The following is a 21,835-nucleotide window of genomic DNA, read 5'->3' on the forward strand; positions in this document are numbered from 1 at the left end:
GGCAGGCAGGACGGATGGCCGTGTGAGCCTTTCTTCAAAGGTTCCGATCGGGACGAGCACCCGGGCGGAGGCCAGGCGGGAAAGGTCATCGGCTAGAGCGTTGTCGCGGCGAGGTATATGCCGCAGCTCTAGGCCGTCGAAGTGCAACTCCAGCCTCCTAACTTCCACCATGTACGCCGCCATTTTTGGGTCTGCGTACTGCTATTCCTTGGATACTTGGTTGACCACCAGCTGGGAGTCACCCATGACAAGCAGTCACCGGATCCCGAGACCCATCGCTGCTCGGAGGCCAGCGATGAGGCCCTCGTACTACGCCATATTGTTCGTTGCTCAGAAATGCAGCTGCACGACATACTAGAGTACTTCACCCGTTGGGGAGGTAAGCACCACTCCAGCCCCCACGCCTTTCAGTGTGAGGGAGCCGTCAAAGTGCATGATCTAGTACCCAGGCCCGTCTTGCCGAGGTACGCAGACAACTCTTCATTGCCGATCTCGGGAACCAGTGTCCACTCTGCCACAAAGTCGGACAGAGCCTGGCTTTTGATCGCATGGCGGCTGATGAAGTGCAGATTGAATTCTGTGAGCTCGACCGCCCACTTGATGATGCGCCCAGTGCCTTCTCGGTTCCGCAGGATCGGCCCCAGTGGGTATGTGGTTACCACTGAGACCTTGTGCGCCTAGAAATAGTGACGCAGCCTCCTGGAAGCGATGAGCATGGCATAAAGCATCTTCTGGGCTTGGGGGTACGTTGTCTTGGCATCTCGGAGGACCTCACTGATGAAGTACACCTGTCACTGTACCCAGTGGGCCCCGACTGTGGCCTCGCCCGAGGACTTGTCACAGTCCCCGAGCTCGGCACAGTGGTCCGGGCCGGCCGAGGACTCGGGCTCGACTCCCTGGTCGGGAGTGGCCCCGAGTGCTGGAAGCTGCTCGGGGGTGGCTGGGAGCTCGGACCCAGCACCTTTCCCCGAGCACTCGTCACGCTCCACCACCAGCACCATGCTCACGACCTGAGTAGTGGCCGAGACGTAGAGAAATAAAGGTTCGCCCTCAGAGAGGGCCACCAGTACAGGCGGTGAGGTGAGATACTTCTTCAAGTCTTGGAAGGCCTGCTCGGCCTCCGGTGTCCAGTCGAAATGACCGGTCTTCTTCAGCAATTTGAAGAGTGGGAGTCCCCGCTCCCTGAGCTTGGAGATGAAGCGCCCCAGGGCTGCCATGCACCCAACGAGGCACTGGACCTCTTTGAGCCGAGCTAGGGGACGCATCTGCTCGATGGCCCGGATCTTCTCGGGGTTGGCCTCGATTTCGCGGCTGGAAACTAGAAAGCCGAGGAGCTTGCTGGCGGGCACCCCGAAGACGCACTTTTCAGGGTTGAGCTTCAGGAGGGTGGTGTGGAGACTATTGAAGGTCTCGGCCAAATCTTCCAGCAGGGTGGCCCGATCTCGGGACTTGACCACGAGGTCGTCGACATAAGCTTCAACATTATGACCAACCTGCGTGTTAAGGGTAATGGGCACAGCCCGCTGGAATGAAGATCCAGCGTTGCGCAAACCAAAAGGTATTGACACATAGCAATAGGTCCCCATCGAGGAAATAAAAGATGTTTTTTCTTCGTCCTGCTTGGCCATGCGAATTTGGTGATAACCCGAATTTGCATCTAGAAAACACAAAAGATCGCACCCCGCAGTGTTATCGACAATCTGGTCTATGCGAGGTAAAGGACAAGGATCTTTTGGGCAAGCCTTGTTAAGGTCAGTGTAGTCGACGCACATCCGCAGCTTGTCGTTGGCCTTCAGGACGACGACTGGGTATGCTAGCCACTCCGAGTGGAGCACCTCTCAGATGAAGCCGGCATTGAGGAGCTTGTTGACATGCTCCCGGATGTACTCCTGGCGCTCGGGCGCCTGCCGATGGATCTTCTGCCTCATTGGCCATGCGTTTGGGAGCACAGCAAGGTGGTGCTCGATCACCTCCCTAGGGATCCCGAGTATATTGGACGGCTGCCATGCAAACACGTCAGCGTTAGCCCAGAGGATGGCGACGAGTGCGCTTTCCTATTTGTCGCCCAGGTCACCACCGATTCGGATGACCTGGGACAAGTCTTCGCCCACCGCGACCTCCTTCGTGGGGATGGAGGCGTCGGTGGCGAGTCGGGGTTTGGATGAAGAGGGTCCCGGGCCCCCTGGGTGTCCTTCGACCTCGGCCCGAGTGGAGACCAAGGCCGAGTATAGCTGCTCGGCGTAGGAGACGACGCTGCCGGTCTCGGCGAGCACGAAAATGGGGCCGGCAGGGCCCGGCATCTTCACCGTGAGGTAGGCGTAGTGTGTCACCACCATGAACCGGGCAAGCGCCGGGCACCCGAGGATTGCGTTACAGGGGAGGGGGACCTCCGCGATGTCAAAGACGACATTCTCCGTCCGAAAATTGTCCTGGCTCCCGAAGGTGATGGGCAACTCGACCTGCCTGAGGGGTAGTGTGTGTCCCGGCGTCACCCCATAAAAGGGGAGGGACGGCTTTAAGTGCTTCAAAGGCACCTGCAGCTTCTTGAATGCCTCTTGGGATAGAAGATTTAGGCCTGCACCCCCATCGATCAGCACTCGGCTGACCTTCACATTGCAGATGGTGGGGGACACTACCAGAGGCAGTCGCCCCACCCATGCAATACTCGCGGGGTGGTCCGCTTGACTGAAGGTGATCGGGGTCTCCGACCACTTAAGGGGCCTTGCGGCCGCAGCGCCCGGGGTTGCCGAGCACACCTCACGCTACATTATTTTGATGCAGCGGCGAGAGAAGGGCGTGTACGTGCCTCCGTCAATGAAGACGACGGTGTGCTCGGGCTCTTGAAACCCGAGCTCTTGATTTTCGGGGGCGGCATTGTCATGGTCACCCTTGCAGCACTCCTCACGTTCCTTCTGGCGCCATTCCACGAGACCCTTGACCGACCGGCACTCTGTGAGATCGTGCCAGTCGGTTTGGTGGATTTCACACTATTTTCCCAGCTCGGGCCACATGGGAGCAGGCTTCTTGTCGACAATCGCCTGGCTTGCCGGCCTGCGGGCAGCGCCTTCTGCCGGCAGGACGGGGGCAGTGTCGTGCTTCTTACTCTTTTTCTTTTCCCACTTATCAGAGCGGGAAGGACCTGCTTTGTCGGCAGTGGGTTGCTCGGGGCACGGGACATGCCACGCCTGTGCTTCCGCCACCTTAGCGCACTTGTCGGCCAGCGCGAAAAGCTCCGCGGTGGTCTCGACCTCATGCGTACCTAGCTTCTTGAGCATCCGCTCATCGTGGACACCCTGCCGGAAGGCAACAATGATGGCGTGGGGGGTGATCCACGGAATGGTGTTGCGGACCTGGCTGAAACATTGTATGAATCACCTCAGCGTCTCCCCCTCCTGCTGCTTAACGATGTCGAGGTCGCACTCTAGGCCGGGGCACGCGAAAGTGCCCTGAAAATTAGCCACGAACTAGTGGTGTAGATTATCCTAGGAGCAAATAGATTCTAGGGGTAAGTTCATAAGCCAAGAGCGGGCAGAGCCCCTCAAAGCCACGTGGAAGTAGTTGGCCATCACCTTTTCATTTCCGCCCGCGACTTGAACAGCGGTGGTGTAGATTTGGTGGAACTCGACGGGGTTGATGGACCCATCGTACTTCTCCGGTAGCTCTGGCCGTGATGAGGACATCCCAACCATGCAGACCTCGGCGACCTCCTCACAGACCTCGGCGACCTCCTCGCAGACCTCACCGACCTCTACTCCGACATCGCCGACCTCCACACCGACCATGCCGAGCACAACTACACCAGCCCAAGTCTTTAAAGGACCAATTACACGTAGTCAGGCAAAGGAACTACAACAAGAGGTGAACGCGCTACTTTGTGAAGCTCATTTAAATATTAATGAGAATTATATACTGCCTAAGTGGAGTACATTGCTATTACTCAGGTTTACCAAGGAGGATGACAAGAACACACAAGGCGATGAATACAAAGAAGAACCACGTTCGAATTCGTCCAGTCCTGCAGAACAGTCTGAAAGAAATAATCGTAACTTTTGATTTCCAAAAGCTATGAAGGCCAATGGGTACTTGTTGGAAAGCTCTTGAAGTCTAGTTTCCAATGACACCAACCCCGACCAGTTTGGAGAAACCGTTATGGCGCCCGACCAGTTTTAGTGCATACTGGTCAGAAGCTCAACAGTCTGCATGAAGCTAAAGTTGCCGTGTAAAACTGTATCATTCTACAAAGTTCCGAGATGCATACTATACATGATGTGAAAGCTTATCAAGTTAGCTTTCCAACGCATCCAGCTGCACGTCATTTGAAGCTTCCAAGGTGGAGTTATTGCCTAAACACTGAAGACTGCGCCGAAGACCAACAGCTACGCGGAAACTCTCCAGAAGCTGATTTCGTAGAGACCCTTTCACATAGTCTATCTTTTCATTTCCATTTCGTGTGTTCACTTATCAAGGAGGGTTGTTCCTTGTATAAATACTCCATTGCTTCATAGCAATGATAGACTTTTGATAATCAAAATACAAACCCCTTTGTTCAGCTGTGTGCTAACAAATCCAGAGAGAGATCTCTACCACTTAGCTCTTGTGCTTTCCTTCGCGGAGATTACAGAAGCGGCCGCGTCATCGGCACCCAATCCGTGCTTATGGTCCATCGATTCCAGGTTGCGTAGGTTGGTTTCTTTGAGAGTGTGGTTGGGCGAATCCTTGGTTCAGGCTGCCGTATAGAGACGGTGGTTGGCTCCTTGTGCACGTCGTCAGGTTGCACTAGTTATCGCTGCTTGCAGCAAGTTATCGGCCGTTCTTCGGCTAGTTATCAAGACCGGGATCCTACGTCGTGAAGATCGGGACCAAGACTCCATCATCTGGTATCAGAGCCTCAGTTGTCACGGTAGGAATTTTTACCCTTAGCTACATATATTTCGTGTTCATACTATCCACCAAAAAGCCACAAAAATATTTTGTTATAGCCCGTTGTTTCAATCTGTTATCCTAGTGAGTTTTGTTAAGTTTTAGTCCATTAGAGTCCTTGTTTTAGTTGCTGATCATATTATCATTTGCGTGTCCTTTGTGCCTCTTTTGTCTATCTGAAATCCCTACACAAAAAATCTGAAACCGGTATCATCCTTCGCGTTAACTTTGATCCTATCAAGTTATTGCTGACGGTTGTGTCTTGTTTAAAAAAAAAAGTGTGTGCAAGTGTTATATCTGATCTTGTTCTTAGTTCTATATATCAAAAAAAAAGTGTCCAAAAAAAAAGAAGAAAGAAAAGAGTTGAGAAAAGTTGTGAAAGAAAAAGTAGAAAGATCAGTTTGTTTATGTGCACAAGTTCTGAAATTTTTTTTTAAGTTGCACAACCAGATTGCTATCCATCTTTTGGTGCAAAATTTTGCTTGGGTTTAATTGCAACACTTGCATCCTAAGCATACTCCTTGTTTGTATCAAATCTGAAATTATCTTTGCGCGTGTGTTTGATCCATTTACATCATTCATATCTTGTGGTCAGCACTAGACTTTGATCTTCTAGTTTGGACTGTGATTTAGCTTTACAATATCTAGAATTCAGATTGCATTCCTTGTGAATCATTCCCCACCAAGCTCCACTTAAAAGCCACCGTCATAGGAACGCTGATCTTGTATTCGCTTAACCATCACTTTCATGTTACCAGCGCGCTTTGGCCCTTCTGTAATCCGCAGGAATTCATAAGAGCTTCGGTTGGTAAGAAAGGTGAGGTTGTGAGTTTCCACATATAATTTCCTATTCCACATATATTTGTTGCTTTGCTGTCACTAATTTCACAGGAAGATGAGTGACGAAGTTCAGATTGATGATTGTGTCACCATGGCACAATTCAACGAGTTGAAGCAAAGCATGGAAGAGCTAACGAACAATTTTCAAGCACTTATGGCCCGTTTGCAGGATCCACCTCGTGATAACGCAAATGGAAGTCATCATGAAGATGAAGTTGATGAAACGGAAGAAGAAGCTGCTGCTCGACGTGCAAGAGAACAGCGAAGACGTAGAGAGCGAGCTGCTGCAAATGCAAGAAGACCTCCACTTCCAGGACGTGGAAATGGTGGTAGAGGTGCTAGTCGTGACCATGAGAGAGGTCTTGGACTAGAGGAAAGTGGGAGTGAAGAGGAAGAAGACAATGAGGTTGATCAGCCCCATCATGATGACCGTCGACGTCACCGCGGGAATCGTGGGCGTAATCAGCCCAACGAGGAGAGGTTTGGCAAGTTAAAATTCACCATGCCCAAGTTTGATGGAGGGTCTGATCCTGAAGCATATCTTACATGGGAGTTGAAGGTGGATAAAATTTTTCGCTTGCACAACTATTCTGAGCAGAAGAAGATGGCCATGGCTGCTCTTGAGTTCGATGGCTATGCTCTAATCTGGTGGGAGCAAATGCTGAATGATAGAGAAGAAGCTGGCCAAGGTGATGTCCGTTCATGGGCTGAAATGAAGAGAGAAATGAGGGCAAGATTTGTCCCCAAACATTATCGTCGTGATCTTTTTGACAAGCTACAGAATCTGAAGCAAGGAAGCCTTAGTGTTGATGAGTATTATAAAGAAATGGAGAAGGCAATGATTAGAGCCAATGTATATGAAGATGAAGAGCAATCAATTGCACGTTTTATGTCAGGGCTGCATCGTAATATTCAGCGTATTGTTGAATTTCAGCAGTACCGCAATCTTATTGAGTTGGTCCATCAAGCAAGCAAAGCTGAACGACAGTTGCAGCAGGATATGAAGTCCAATAGAGGAGTATCTTTCAGCTCGAGAAGTGCCCCAAGTGGAAGCAAATTCACACCACGAGGTAGTGCAAGTAGAGGTTCAATTTCCAACTCAAGTGGTGGTGCACGCTCAAGCAATTTTGGTGCTTCTAGTGGTAAAAAGTTGGCTGCTCCAAATGAGAGGAACAAATCGGCAAACTCATCATCTACTTCAGTGGGTTCTTCCACCAAGAGTAGTGGGATTCAATGCTTCAAGTGTGGTGGTCGTGGTCATGTTATAAAGGAGTGTCCAAATAATCGGACCATTATTGTAAATGACCAAGGAGAGTATGAATCTGCTAGTGATGAAGAACATGAAGAGATTGAAGAGGAAGGTAATCTGGAGCAGGACATCTGTGAATTTGAAACTGGAGCTGCTCTTGTTGTAACTCAAATTTTGAGTGTGCAAATGAGTGAAGCTGAAAATGGACAGCGGCACAATCTTTTCCAAACCAGAGCCAAGGTTGAAGACAAGGTGTGTAAAGTAATCATTGATGGTGGAAGCTGCCACAATCTTGCTAGCAAGGAAATGGTTGAAAAGCTTGGTTTAAAGCTGCTGAAACATCCTCATCCTTATCATGTGCAATGGCTAAATAATTCAGGTTCAATTAAGATTGCACATAGAGTGAAAATTCCTTTCAAGATTGGTGAATATATTAACACCGTGGAGTGTGATGTGGCACCCATGACAGTGTGTCATATGCTGCTAGGAAGACCATGGCAATATGATCGGTCCTCTCTACATTGTGGTCGGACCAATCAATACACCATCAAGTGGAAGGGCAAGGAGTTGATTCTTAAACCCATGACACCGCAGCAAATCCTCACTGAGCACTTACAAAAGAGCTCCAATGTGAGGAATGAGAGTGGAAAAGAAGGAGAGAAAAAGAATTCGAGTGCCCTCCACAAATCGGTGAGTGAGAGCCACAAGCTAAACATGAGAGAAAACAAGAAACGAGAGGGAGAGAATTTAGTGATGATGGCCACCAAATCTGAAATGAGAGATGTGAGGAAAAATCCAGACCAAGTATTGATCATACTTGTGTGCAAGGACACATTGCTTTCAGCTAACGACTTAACATCTGTCCCTAGTGTTGTTGCACGTGTGTTACAGGAATATGAAGATGTTTTTCCAGAGGAGACACCTGCTGGACTTCCTCCCTTGCGAGTACAAGCACTTTTAGATAAAGGTTATGTGCGTGAAAGTTTAAGTCCTTGTGCTGTACCTGTGATTTTGGTGCCAAAGAAAGATGGTTCCTGGAGGATGTGTGTGGACTGTAGAGCCATAAATAACATCACTGTTCGATATCGTCATCCTATTCCTAGGCTAGATGATATGTTAGATGAATTGAGTGGATCTATGATATTTTCTAAAATTGATTTAAGAAGTGGTTACCATCAAATTAGAATGAAACTTGGAGATGAATGGAAAACTGCTTTCAAAACAAAGTTTGGGTTGTATGAGTGGTTAGTTATGCCTTTCGGATTGACTAATGCACCTAGTACATTCATGAGATTAATGAACCATGTCTTGCGAGCATTCATTGGAAAATTTGTTGTTGTTTACTTTGATGATATCCTAATTTACAGCAAGACATTGGAGGAACATGTTGCTCATATTCAGCAAGTTTTGGATGTGCTAAGAAAGGAAAAATTATTTACTAACCTTGAGAAGTGCACATTTTGTACAGATCAAGTTGTGTTTCTTGGTTTTGTAGTTTCAGGTTCAGGAATTCAAGTTGATGAATCAAAGGTGAAAGCAATCAAGGATTGGCCGACTCCTGAAAATGTAAGTCAGGTGAGAAGTTTCCATGGACTTGCTGGTTTTTACAGGAGATTTGTGAGAGATTTCAGCACCATAGCTGCTCCATTAAATGAGTTGACAAAGAAAGGTGTTGCCTTCCAATGGGGTGAACCACAAGAGAAAGCTTTCCAAGAATTGAAGAAAAGATTATCCGAAGCCCCCTTGCTTGTGTTGCCGGATTTCACTAAAACCTTTGAGGTTGAATGTGATGCAAGTGGGATTGGGATTGGAGGCGTTCTCATGCAAAACGGACAGCCCGTTGCATACTTCAGTGAGAAGTTGGGAGGAGCACAACTGAACTATTCGGTATATGACAAGGAGTTGTATGCTTTGGTAAGAGCACTTGAGACTTGGCAACATTACATATGGCCAAAAGAATTTGTTATTCATTCAGATCATGAGGCTTTGAAGTATTTAAAGGGCCAAGCAAAACTGAACCGTAGACATGCCAAATGGGTTGAATTCATAGAAACTTTTCCATATGTTGTGAAATACAAGAAAGGTAAAGAAAACATTGTTGCTGATGCTTTGTCCCGTAAAAATGTTTTGTTAAATCAACATGAAGTAAAGGTGCCGGGACTTGAAAACATAAAAGAATTATACCCCACTGACCATGAATTTTCATAACCTTATGCCAAATGTACAACTGGAAAAGGATGGGAAAAATATCATATTCATGATGGATTTTTGTTTAGAGCTAACAAATTGTGTGTTCCAAGTTGCTCTGTTAGACTCTTGTTGTTACAGGAAACACATTCAGGTGGTCTGATGGGTCACTTTGGATGGAAAAAGACATATGAGATGCTTGCTGACCATTTCTATTGGCCGAAGATGAGAAGAGATGTTCAACGGCTTGTGCAAAGATGCGTCACCTGTCACAAAGCTAAGTCAAAACTAAACTCCCATGGATTATATACTCCCTTGCCTGTTCCTAATGCTCCTTGGGAAGATATTAGCATGGATTTTGTTTTAGGATTACCTAGGACAAAGAGGGGGAGGGATTCAATATTTGTTGTTGTTGATCGATTCTCTAAAATGGCACATTTTATACCTTGTCATAAAAGCGATGATGCTTCCCACATAGCCTCTCTATTTTTCAGGGATATTGTGAGATTACATGGCATGCCCAAAACGATTGTTTCTGACCGCGACACCAAGTTTTTGAGCTACTTCTGGAAGACATTGTGGACCAAGCTAGGGACAAGGCTGCTGTTTTCCACCACATGCCACCCTCAAACGGATGGGCAAACTGAAGTAGTGAATAGAACACTTTCTATGCTGCTGCGAGCCTTGATCAAGAAGAACTTGAAAGAATGGGAAGAGTGCTTGCCACATCTGGAATTCGCGTACAACAGGGCAGTACACTCTACAACTAATATGTGTCCCTTTGAAGTTGTATATGGTTTCAAACCACTCGCTCCTGTCGATTTGTTGCCTCTACCATTGCAGGAAAGGAGTAACATGGAAGCATCCAAGCGCGCGTCTTATGTCAAGAAGATTCATGAGAAGACTAAAGAAGCAATAGCGAAAAGGTCTAAGTACTATGCTGCATGGGCAAACAAGCATCGCAAGAAGGTGACATTTGAGCCTGGAGATTTAGTGTGGGTACACCTTCGCAAAGACCGCTTTCCAGAGAAGCGCAAATCCAAATTGATGCCACGAGGAGATGGTCCATTCAGAGTGCTGTCCAAGATCAATGATAATTCTTATAAGATTGAGCTCCCTGAAGATTATGGTGTTAGCAGATCCTTCAATGTTGCTGACTTAACACCATTCTTCGGACTAGAAGGATCAGAGTCGAGGACGACTCCTATTCAAGAGGGGGAGGATGATGAGGACATCCCAACCATGCAGACCTCGGCGACCTCCTCGCAGACCTCGGTGACCTCCTCGCAGACCTCACCGACCTCTACTCCGACATCGCCGACCTCCACACCGACCATGCCGAGCACAACTACACCAGCCCAAGTCTTTAAAGGACCAATTACACGTAGTCAGGCAAAGGAACTACAACAAGAGGTGAACGCGCTACTTTGTGAAGCTCATTTAAATATTAATGAGAATTATATACTGCCTAAGTCGAGTATATTGCTATTACTCAGGTTTACCAAGGAGGATGACAAGAACACACAAGGCGATGAATACAAAGAAGAACCACGTTCGAATTCGTCCAGTCCTGCAGAACAGTCTGAAAGAAATAATCGTAACTTTTGATTTCCAAAAGCTATGAAGGCCAATGGGTACTTGTTGGAAAGCTCTTGAAGTCTAGTTTCCAATGACAACAACCGTTATGGCGCCCGACCAGTTTTAGTGCATACTGGTCAGAAGCTCAACAGTCTGCATGAAGCTAAAGTTGCCGTGTAAAACTGTATCATTCTACAAAGTTCCGAGATGCATACTATACATGGTGTGAAAGCTTATCAAGTTAGCTTTCCAACGCATCCAGCCGCACGTCATTTGAAGCTTCCAAGGTGGAGTTATTGCCTAAACACTGAAGACTGCGCCGAAGACCAACAGCTACGCGGAAACTCTCCAGAAGCTGATTTCGTAGAGACCCTTTCACATAGTCTATCTTTTCATTTCCATTTCATGTTTTCACTTATCAAGGAGGGTTGTTCCTTGTATAAATACTCCATTGCTTCATAGCAATGATAGACTTTTGATAATCAAAATACAAACCCCTTTGTTCAGCTGTGTGCTAACAAATCCAGAGAGAGATCTCTACCCCTTAGCTCTTGTGTTTTCCTTCGCGGAGATTACAGAAGCGGCTGCGTCATCGGCACCCAATCCGTGCTCCTGGTCCATCGATTCCAGGTTGCGTAGGTTGGTTTCTTTGAGAGTGTGGTTGGGCGAATCCTTGGTTCAGGCTGCCGTATAGAGACGGTGGTTGGCTCCTTGTGCACGTCGTTAGGTTGCACTAGTTATCGCTGCTTGCAGCAAGTTATCGGCCGTTCTTCGGCTAGTTATCAAGACCGGGATCCTACGTCGTGAAGATCGGGACCAAGACTCCATCAGGCCGGAACTTCATGGGCTAGTTGACCCGGCAGAGCTCGCTGGTGAATGCACGGCAGCCCGTGCCATATCCCACGGCACCGGCCGTGCACCTGGGGGGCGAACGCCGGCGCGTCGGGGAACCCCGGCGGTTATGGGCCGGCATAGAGAAAGCTTGGTCCTCTGCCTCGGCCTTGCACTGGGACTTCCGGTGGCGCTCGAGAGTGACACATGCATCCTCAATGGCCCTCAGCTCATTGAGGTGCAAGCGGAGGTCCTGAGCTCCTGTTGTGACCAGGGGCGGCACTTCGCCTGGAGCCCCCGCAGCTGGTTTGCCGCCACCCGAAGATGGTTCGGCTCTTGTTGCACCGCGGTGAGAGGTGGCGCGGGAACTTTCGGCAAGTACCTGCCGGTGAGCCGTGCCCACCAAGTCGGCCACCTCCCGCAGCCAACGGCCCTCCGGTGTTTCCCCCGTTGCCTGGATAGGCGGGTGCCTAAGGAGTGCTTGCGCCGCAAGCAAAGCACTCCCAGGGTTGGCGTCACCGAAGGTGAGTTTATGCCATAACGGCGCCCGGCGTTGTCCGGACGCCGACCTTGCGGCAGAGACGACTGCCGCTTGCTGTGGGTTTTGCGGCCTGCCTAGGGCGATCGCGGCCCTATTGGGCCCAGCACCGTTGTCCCCGGTGTAGGGAGGCGCCGTACAGGCCGACTGCTGTTGCTGCTGAGGAATAGCAGGAACTGGGGCCTCCTGAGCCACATTTTCCATTTCTTCGCTCGAGTTTGAGCCAGTGCGCTGAAGACAATGTCCGTCTGCCATTTTTCCTGCAAAAAACAAGGCAGATTCAGGGATGCAACCCCCCTACCTGGCGCGCCAGCTGTCGGTGGATGAACACCACAAGCGGGGGTCCCTCAGGATCCCCGCTTGCGGTGTTCATCCACCAACAGATATTTTTTAAATAACAGTATAGTTTATATGCACATACACATTGATATCACCACACACTACGTGAAAAATGAACAAAAGAGACACACATAAGTAACGGCTCTTTACACAACCCGTCACTTATGTCGCCTTTGTTCAGGATCGAGTATTTACGCGTCACAGATAACAGGTAATAGGTGACGGGTCCTAATATTACCCGTCACCTATAACATTAGTAACGGGTAATGACTAAACTCGTCACTTATGATTTGATCATAAGTGACAGGTCTTCCTGCACTAATATTAAGTGACAGGTCATGTTACGACCCGTCACTTATGACTTGGCAAAAGTGACGGGTCTCCCTAGGCTAATCATAAGTGACAGGTCGTAATATGACCCGTTACTTATAACAAATAATAAGTGACATATATTATTATCACCCGTCACTTATTACTTAAACCTGTTTTAAGACCTGGCTAGCCACTATGCGAGCGAACAGTTACTCAACAGTTTCGCCCGCATAGTGCTAGCGATTTTAACTTGATCTGCTAGAGATTTTCTAATATCTTGTTGATTTGAAGTTTAAATTTGTGCTAGGTCCTTTAAAGTTTGCATCTCCCCCTTTCCTCCTCCTTTTCTCCCCTTCTAATACCTATTTGGTAAATTTGTAATGCTTTGAGTTGTAATCGGCCATTTTGCATCTTTATCCAAAATCTTAGTACAAGTGAGTTGTATTAATGTTAGATTTGATGCTAGGTTTGCCCGATCTACCGCGAGATGCCACAGATCTAGTGTATTGGTTTGTAATTTTTAATTACATGCTTAACCACGAAATTAAGGTAATTGTTAATGAAGAATAAATGTTTTTATATTAATTGTAGATGACAGACAGAAGTTGGATGTACCCCGAGACCCGGACTTGTCCAGAGTACCTAAGCAAGGTGAAGCATTTCATGAGTGTTGCCTTGGCAAATATGAAAGATTGTGGTAAAATGGCAATGTATTGTCCATGTCACAACTGTAGGAATGAAAAGAAGCTTCCGAAACAAGACAATATCCATGCATACTTGGTCATGCGTAGATTTAAAGAGAATTATACATATTGGAACAAACATGGCAACAAAGGCCTTAGGGAGAGAGAGATGGATCGGGCCCTCCATGCCAATAGTGTGGATCAAAGACTTACACCCAGTGAAATAGATCATGATCTTGAGAATAAGGACATATTAGGTTTGAATGATAATGATCTTACGAATTTCTTGGAGAATGTGGACCAGATGGTGCGGAATGTCAAGTGGCACGATAAGTATAACAATGGTGAGTTTGCTAAATTCTAGAAATTTATGCAGGATTCGAAGACACCACTTTATCCAAACTGTAAGGAGAAGTACACGCGGATATTTGGGAACCTAAAGATTCTATAGCTGAAGGTAGCCTATGGTTGGACTGACAAGAGTTTCAAAGCATTACTGGATTCACTAAAGGGCATGCTACCGGAGGGGAACTTGGTTCCTGAGGGCATCTACGACGCGAAGAAGATAATTTGTCCTTTAGGACTAAAAATTGAAAAAATACATGCATATAAATAGGATTGTATCTTATTTCATGGAGAGTATGCAGAGCTGGATCAATGCACTGTGTGTGGACCTCATCGATATAAGTGTAGAAATGATGGTGGTGAAGGGGACGGAGGCAAAAAAAAAGTAAAAGTGGTCTTAGGAAGGTGATGTGGTATTTTTCTGTAATTCCTCGTCTAAAGCGTCTATTTGCCAACAGAAAAGAGGCTCAATTAGTGCGTTGGCATAAGGAAGGTCGTAAGAACGACGCAATGATATGACACCCGACAGATTCTGCTCAGTGGCGAATCATTGATTCCACATTTGGTTGGTTCACCGAGGAATTGAGAAATATTAGGTTTGCTATGAGCACAGATAGCATGAATCCATTCGGTAATATGAGTACCTCACATAGCACCTAGTCTGTTGTATTGTCGATCTACAACTTTCCACCATGGTTTTGTAACAAGCGAAAATACATTATATTGTTGACTCAGTCATCGAGTACATAGTCAAGAATGAGCTTTACTCTTTGTCTGACTCCGTCATCGAGTACATAGTCAAGAGATATAACACTACTCTCTGATCAATGGTACTTGTATGTCCTTTTCTACTTTCTGACTGAGTAATTTCTTCCTCAACCATAGAGTCGGGGGCTACATCGTAATATCATATTTTTTTTATATGTTTTTGCAAAAATTTATCTGGCTCTGCATCGATCATATTGAATAGAACCAACGGAGGCATGTGTTGGGTCGATGACGGACAACTATGGCTCAGGAGGCATAATGGCACAGAGATTGTTAGACATCTCATGCCTAACAGCTAAAAGGGTTATGAAGTCCTAGTTTGCCTCACGTGTGCTCTCTATCGAGTTCATGTTTGTATGCCGATTGAATGTACAAACTGATAAAAGTTTGCAGAAAATTCAATATGCTTTTTATTTTTCTAGTTTTGTATTAGTCATTTCCTCATTATTACGGTCTTCTAGAGTATTTGAGGGCCACATATCTAATGGCTTATTTAGTTAAGATTTCAGGTGTTGATAGATGCATAATCGTATGGTCTTGAGAATGATGACAACATGTACCTATCAGTTATTGCATCTACTTAAGCTAATCTTATTTCATCGACAAGGGAATAGCAGACAAAAGCATAATAGACTAGCAAAATGTAGTGTTGTTGTAGGCATTCTCAGATCATAAAATATGTTTTAAAAGTGTCAAAGCCGAATGGATCATCAGTGCGAGGAACTCCCCTCACTATCATCACTAGGCAGACTAAGCCTTAATGACTCGACGAAGGCTGGGACCACCAGCTGAACACTTTCAACAAGTTTTGCAGCCTCCTCACTAGTACAGTTGAACTTAACTATCATCAATGAGGTATCGAGCGTAGGATTGTAACTCTTGAGGATACCTAGCAATGTGGCGGCACTTGTAGAAGCTGATTGGGACATGAGGTCAAGTGTCTGCTCCTTCAACTCTTGAAGAGCAAGGACCATAGCATCCTGTTGAGCGATGGCAGCATCCCGTTCAGTCATCATGGCCTTCCTTTCAGCCCATGCAGTTTTCACTTGATTCCTGAGTTTCTCCTGATACTTGGTGTCATCGTCGATTTTCTTCATTGCATCGGAAAGAAGTTTTTCCTTGTTGTTACAGGAGGACTCAAGGCCTGAAGAAGGTAAACCGGAAAATAACTTTTGTTAGTCACCCAATAATCGAATCACACACTTGTGATCGGGGACAGATTTATGTTCGATTTTCTCCCTCTTGGCTTCGAGCTTCTTGTGGTGGTTGGCCTCGGCGGCAGCTACCTGAGCATCTATAACTTGGAGAAGAACCTTTATCGCTGCCCATGGGTCCTTGCTTGGGATCGATATTGAGGTTTCATTTCCCTTGAGCTGCGGGTCTTCTTCGGGGGTTCTCAAGGCAGGATCTCTAATATGAGGAATTTGAGCTAAGGCTGAGTCAACCAGGGAAGTCAGTTCGGGATGGCTGGTCAAGATGCTAGTAGCCTGGGTTTTCGCCTCTGTCGATAGTCTGCAATTAATAGAATAAAGAAGAGGAAAAGAAATTACTGTCAGTCAAGATTAGGATCCAAATCAACCCTCTTTAAAATTGGGAAGTGCGAAATGATGCTTGACTTTAGCCTTTTGGTGGTCACCTTCTTCATTATTGGACCAGCAGACGGAGCCGGTGGAGGATATACACATCGGCTAGGCGAAGCCAAGGCAACTGCAGCTTGCAAAGAACCATATGATAAAAATTTATTATTGAGTGGAAGTATGACCAACTAAAGTGCGATAATTCGATTGAAATTACCTCTTTGGTCGAGTCATCAGGCACGATGATTTCACGAGTTGGCGATTATGAGAACGTGCCAGATGTCCTCTAAAAAAGCCACCCACGCAAATTCGTCATTAGTAGAATGACCGGGAGAAAATTGATAACTTGAGAAGGGTTACCTTTTTGGCCGAGTCATCAAGTGTGGCGGTTGCTCGAGGAGGTGATTGGGGGTACGCTCGTTGTCCCCTAAAAAAGGCCACCCATCCAAACTGAGCGCATTCAAGTATCCACTTGGTAATTTGAAAGGAAAATTAATAAGAAGATAATGAGATTTTCGATTTCAATACCCGTGGGCTCCTTCGCTTGCACTTGAGAGGGGTCGGATCAGGCAGCTGGTGTGAAGACGAGGATGATCTCTTCGATCGAAGAGACCCCTCGACCTCCTCATTGACTAATCCTTGCCCCTTGTCGACAACATCAGCAGAAGAAGTGCCGTCGAGATCAAAGACCTCGCTCGAAAGGATGTGCTCTTGGCAGAAGACTGGAGCCTGCAGTCAGATCAAATAGACAATGATCAGTCCTACTTTTCCATTAAGAAAATCCTTACATCTAGTCAAGGATTTGTGAAGGGAGAGAAGAGAAGAGCTTGTTCAACTGGGCAGTGACATCCTATGTAAGCAGGGCTAAAAAAGAGAAGAAAGGTTATTCGACAAAGCTCGAAGGTCATAGCAAAAAGAAAAGGGCAAAGCGCTAACTAAACCTTACATCTGGCCGCGTCCCTGGAGGCATCCTCATCCCCACTGTATTCTCAAGATAGGAGCGTCCACGCCTTCAAGGGGCTCAATCTTTTGCTAATAAAATCTCTGGTCACGTGCCACCTGATTAGGCCAAATTGCCTCAGCATGCCAATTTTGTTGGCGTAGTAGGTGGTGTGGTCGGACTCTCGGTGCTCTTATGTCCAAGATAGATTTTGGACAGGGAAAATGCCTCTATACACTAAAGGAAAACCAATCAGGTCGGGATTGGAGACATAAAATCAAAGTTTTTTCCAATCTTTCGACCAAGAGGAGGTTGGGGGAACCAAGATATAGGAATTCTTCATTCCATTCCTCAATTGGAAACCACACCCCTGACACATTTATTCTCTGTAATCCTCTTTAGTTTATAAAAGTACTGAAAAAGATTTAAACATGATTCAATGCCAAGGAAAGCCTCCCACAGATGGACAAAAACACTCAGCATGGTGATAGCATTGGGGTTCTGGTGGTGAAAATCAATTTGATATCGATTGAGCACATTGAGAAGAATTTTGGAAGGAGGGATGTTGAATCCGCAGTGGAAGAAAGATTCAAAAACTACAAACTCATGCTCAATCTTGTAGGAAGGGAATCTCTCACTAGATTGCATCCTCCATTCAACCAGGCTGTGTGGCGGCACCACTCCTTCCTCTTCTAGTTCCACCAGCCGAGACTCTTGCATCGCCGAGGGTGTTCAGGCCTCGATCATGAACCACGCTTCGTTGTACTGATCAGGTGAGACACCAATGGCTGTTGTGTCTGACCGCTTCTCCGGTGAAGAGGAAGTCGGGATCTTCGAAGAACTGGGATCCATGGATCTAAATTTCTTTTGTGGTGGTGCGTGCTGGGGCAGAGAAAGCCGAGGGACTTATGCAGGAAGATTGGTGGCAATGATGAGGAATGGCCACTACAAGTCCGAGTCATATGAGTAAATAATAAAAAATTTACCATCTCTTCAACCACTCCCATCTTTACAACGCTTCGACCAGCGTGAAAAGAGGAATGATGATGACGTGCGAATCTCTACACGCCCTTCTGCCCGTATTAAATGCACCTATACCTGTTGTTTCAAATTTCAAAAGGTTTTTAACTCTACTTAGAGTCGGGTGTCGATCAGTCGAGTTCTTTAATCTTTTTCTTCAAGTCTCGAGTGTGGTTAGCTGCAGGGTGCTCGACCCGGCTGAGCTTCCACTCGATACCCGAGGAAGGATCCGTCCACACTCAATTCTTTCGACTATGAGCCTGATCCACTTTACTCGACCAAGCTTAAACTTGGTGGCACTCGAGTGGGCGCTTATGGTAACTCCTCCTCCTGGGTAGAGTTAGGCGGCTACTGTCGAATATCTAACTATTAGGTATATACGTATAAGGAGTATATCATACACAGACAGGGTATGTACAACACATATTAGGTAGCTCTAGATATCACGGAACTGAATCAGCGGTACCTGATATACTCGAAATCAAGGAAGTAACTAGGAAGGTTTAGATTGGTTACCCAACTCGGAACGATCAGTATCTAAAACAGATCTATCTACTTTGACGTCAAGGAAGATAACTCCCTTCGGCTGGATAGGAGTCGGTACCTCACCTCTATATAATGTGGAAAGGCTGGGGGGAGGGAGAAGAAAACAGAGGCAAGCATCAAGACCCTAACAGAGGAGCTACTCGACAACTTTAGCCCTAGGTTGCATTAGATCCGATAAACTCCTTGTAATAGTCTTAGCCACATTGTTTATACTCGAGATCATCAATATACAGTAGCAGTACCCCACAGGAGGTAGGGTATTACTCCAATTGAAGGTCCGAACTTATATACATCGTGTGTCTTGTCTCGTGATTAATCCATATATTCAAAGATACCTAGTCAATTTACAGATATATTGTCGGAAACTAATCTTCCATAACTACTAGTATTACCACACATTTCACCATGTTCCGATTTAGGAACACTATACTGGACCAGTAGTACTAGAAAAAAGATTGGCTTTGTTCTTGTTCAGATTTGTGAGTATCAGTAGTACCCACAAAACTGCCAGTTGCCCCTGTGATAAGTTATGTCTCCAAATGATGGGGATTGTTGCTCGTTCTACAAATGAGGTGGTTTAGGGCGTGGCTACTTGATTCGTGGTGTTACATGTTCACGGTTGCACTACACTACATAAAAGTAAGGTTTAATGGGAACACACCTCGGTTTGCGAACTGGGGATGAGGTACCCTTCAGACAATATGTACTAAAAACAATGGAGACTATATATGGATGCATGATACTGCAAAATCAGAAAGCAAATCTGTTGAATCACAAAGAAGAAATTAGGAAAAGACAAGAAAGATAATACAAGTCTTTTTAGACATTTCATACTTTGAAGGCAACTCAAGCCTGCCAGCCAGTGCAATAAAATGCCATGTTGCCAGACAGGCTGCCTTGTGTTCTCAGCAAAGCTATTTCTTAGGCAGCCAGCTAGAACCTTGCTTTTGGAGAAGCAGCGGCCCCACCAAATTAAAATTTACTGACACAGAGATCTTATATCACCGAACATATCATTAACTTTTTAGGAAGTAGCACCACATGGTTCATGTTATGGATGCATTGAAGTAAATAGAATTGTTTACTAGGCGTAATTCTGCTTGGGACTTAAAATAACCACATTACTAGTAAACCAATAGAGGAAGAGAGCATAGTAGTAATTTGGGTGAATTCAATTTGTTTCTAACCTTACCAGCTGCTCTAACTTTTCATTTTGATGCGGATTTGATTGTTGGATCCACATCATCAGGTGATGACTATTTGTACTTTTTTGTAATGAAGATTCCAATCTATTAGTTCATGGTTGGCATTGCACGTTAGAAAGCAGTTGCCTAGCTATGGTGCTGTGCTTTCTCTGGGATGGATTTCTTCTAAAACTTCCAATGTCTATTAGCTAAAGTTTGAGATGCATGTTGTGATACTTGTAATGTGATGTAACAATTTATGCTCCAACTGTTAAGGTTTATTTACATGAATGAGTAGGATCTAATTTTTCTATCAAGATTTTGTTTTTGTCAATAGACTAGTACTGGTTTGATTTATGGCTCACTACTTTGCTTCGTTCAGTGTCTTTTTTTCCTTTGTAAGCCCTGTAATTATCTTACATCATGCTATGCTTAATATTTCACATTTTAGATTTCCGACACAGTGGATGGGCAAGGAAGAAACTGTTAGAATTATTGGGGCCGGTCCATGTAATAATTCCTAATAAATCTCAAAGGCTCATATTGTGGAGAGATGACCCATGTTGAGACCCACCCTTTATTAGTAATATATTACTAATGGAGGTGGAGATGGAATTTTTCCCTATATATATGCAAGGATCTTCACCTTTTTTGGAACACGTACAACATAGACTGCTAATTGAGAGTAGCCTTAAAATTGGGAACGTTCTCATTCAGTGAGTCTATATAAGAGTTTGAGTTTTGCCTCTTTCTCTTTCTATTGTGCTGCCGTTGTAGTCTACTTTATCCCGACGTCGGCGTGTACCAGCAACCAGGAGAGTAGGTCTCTGAAACCCTCGCTCTTGAGATCTTGCACCGGGAGAGGGCGAATAAGGTTTTTGAGAATCGCTCCGCGCGACTGCTCAAGTTCTTCACCACGGCTCGTCTTCCTGGTCGCTTGGGCGTTGTCCGCTGTTATCGTCAACAATTTCGGCGTGTCGTCAGTAGGATCGATCGTGCCATCAACACGGTGCAACCAGCATCTTCAACAACCTTCACCACGCAGGACCAGTACGTAAAAATCATGTTTCTCATACTTTATTTCTTGCAGTTCCTAATTTTGAGTATAGTAGATCTAGTCATATGTGGTGATTTCGTACACATGTCTAGATTATACTCTGATGATATGATCATATCAGTTTATCAGTTTCTGCTTATGAATTATTTATGGATTAAATTAAACCTAAAATTATCTTATATTCCATCAATCCAAAAACCTTATTGTAGGCACTTAGGTTTATCAATGGCTGGTTTTGTCGATGCACCGAGGCCAGATAAGTTTTCTGGTGTGCACTTTAAGAGATGGCAAGTCAATGTCACTCTGTAGCTGATAGCTATGAAAGTCTACTGGGTGGCTAATGGCAAGTCGGAAGGAACCCTTACTGCTGAGCAGGAAAAAACGTTCACGGATGCCAATACACTCTTTGTAGGATGCATTCTTAGCATTCTTGGTGACCATCTTTGCGATGTGTATATGCACATACAAAGTGCGAAGGAGCTGTGGGATACACTGAATGATAAATTCGGTGCATCAGATGCAGGAAGTGAACTGTATATTATGGAGCAATATCATGACTAAAAGATGGTTGAAAATCGCTCTGTAGTCGAGCAGGTTCATGAGGTTTAGTGCATCGTGAAGGAACTCGAACTCCTCGTGATCAATGTATCCGACAAGTTTGTGGCTAGAGGTATCGTTGCCAAGTTACCTCGTGGAGAAACTTTGACACTGTTCCAAAGTATAAGAGACAAGAGATTACTGTTGAGAGTTTGATCGCGTCTCTTGATGTTGAGGAGAAAGCTCGAGCTAAGGATGTGAGTCTAAAAGGAGGCGAGAAATAGACTAGCGCCAATATGGTGCAAAAGCCCTTTCACAACAAGAACAAAGGGAAAGATAATAAGCCAAACAAAACTACCACCTTCGAGAAGAAGAAGATGAACG

At 45.8% G+C, this 21,835-nt stretch overlaps 1 protein-coding gene across 1 annotated transcript; it reads left to right on the plus strand.

Annotated features, from left to right (window-relative positions):
* The first annotated feature begins 5,851 nt into the window (after positions 1-5,851).
* On the plus strand, positions 5,852-10,710 carry LOC133892188 (uncharacterized). The gene is made up of 5 exons (XM_062332902.1): positions 5,852-8,584; positions 8,675-9,106; positions 9,338-9,362; positions 9,951-10,345; positions 10,693-10,710. The coding sequence occupies exons 1-5, from the start codon at positions 5,852-5,854 to the stop codon at positions 10,708-10,710; spliced, it is 3,603 nt and encodes a 1,200-aa protein (XP_062188886.1).
* Positions 10,711-21,835: the final 11,125 nt, after the last annotated feature.

This window comes from Phragmites australis, chromosome 15, assembly GCF_958298935.1.
Source record: "Phragmites australis chromosome 15, lpPhrAust1.1, whole genome shotgun sequence".
In the NCBI taxonomy this organism is placed as follows: Eukaryota; Viridiplantae; Streptophyta; class Magnoliopsida; order Poales; family Poaceae; genus Phragmites; species Phragmites australis.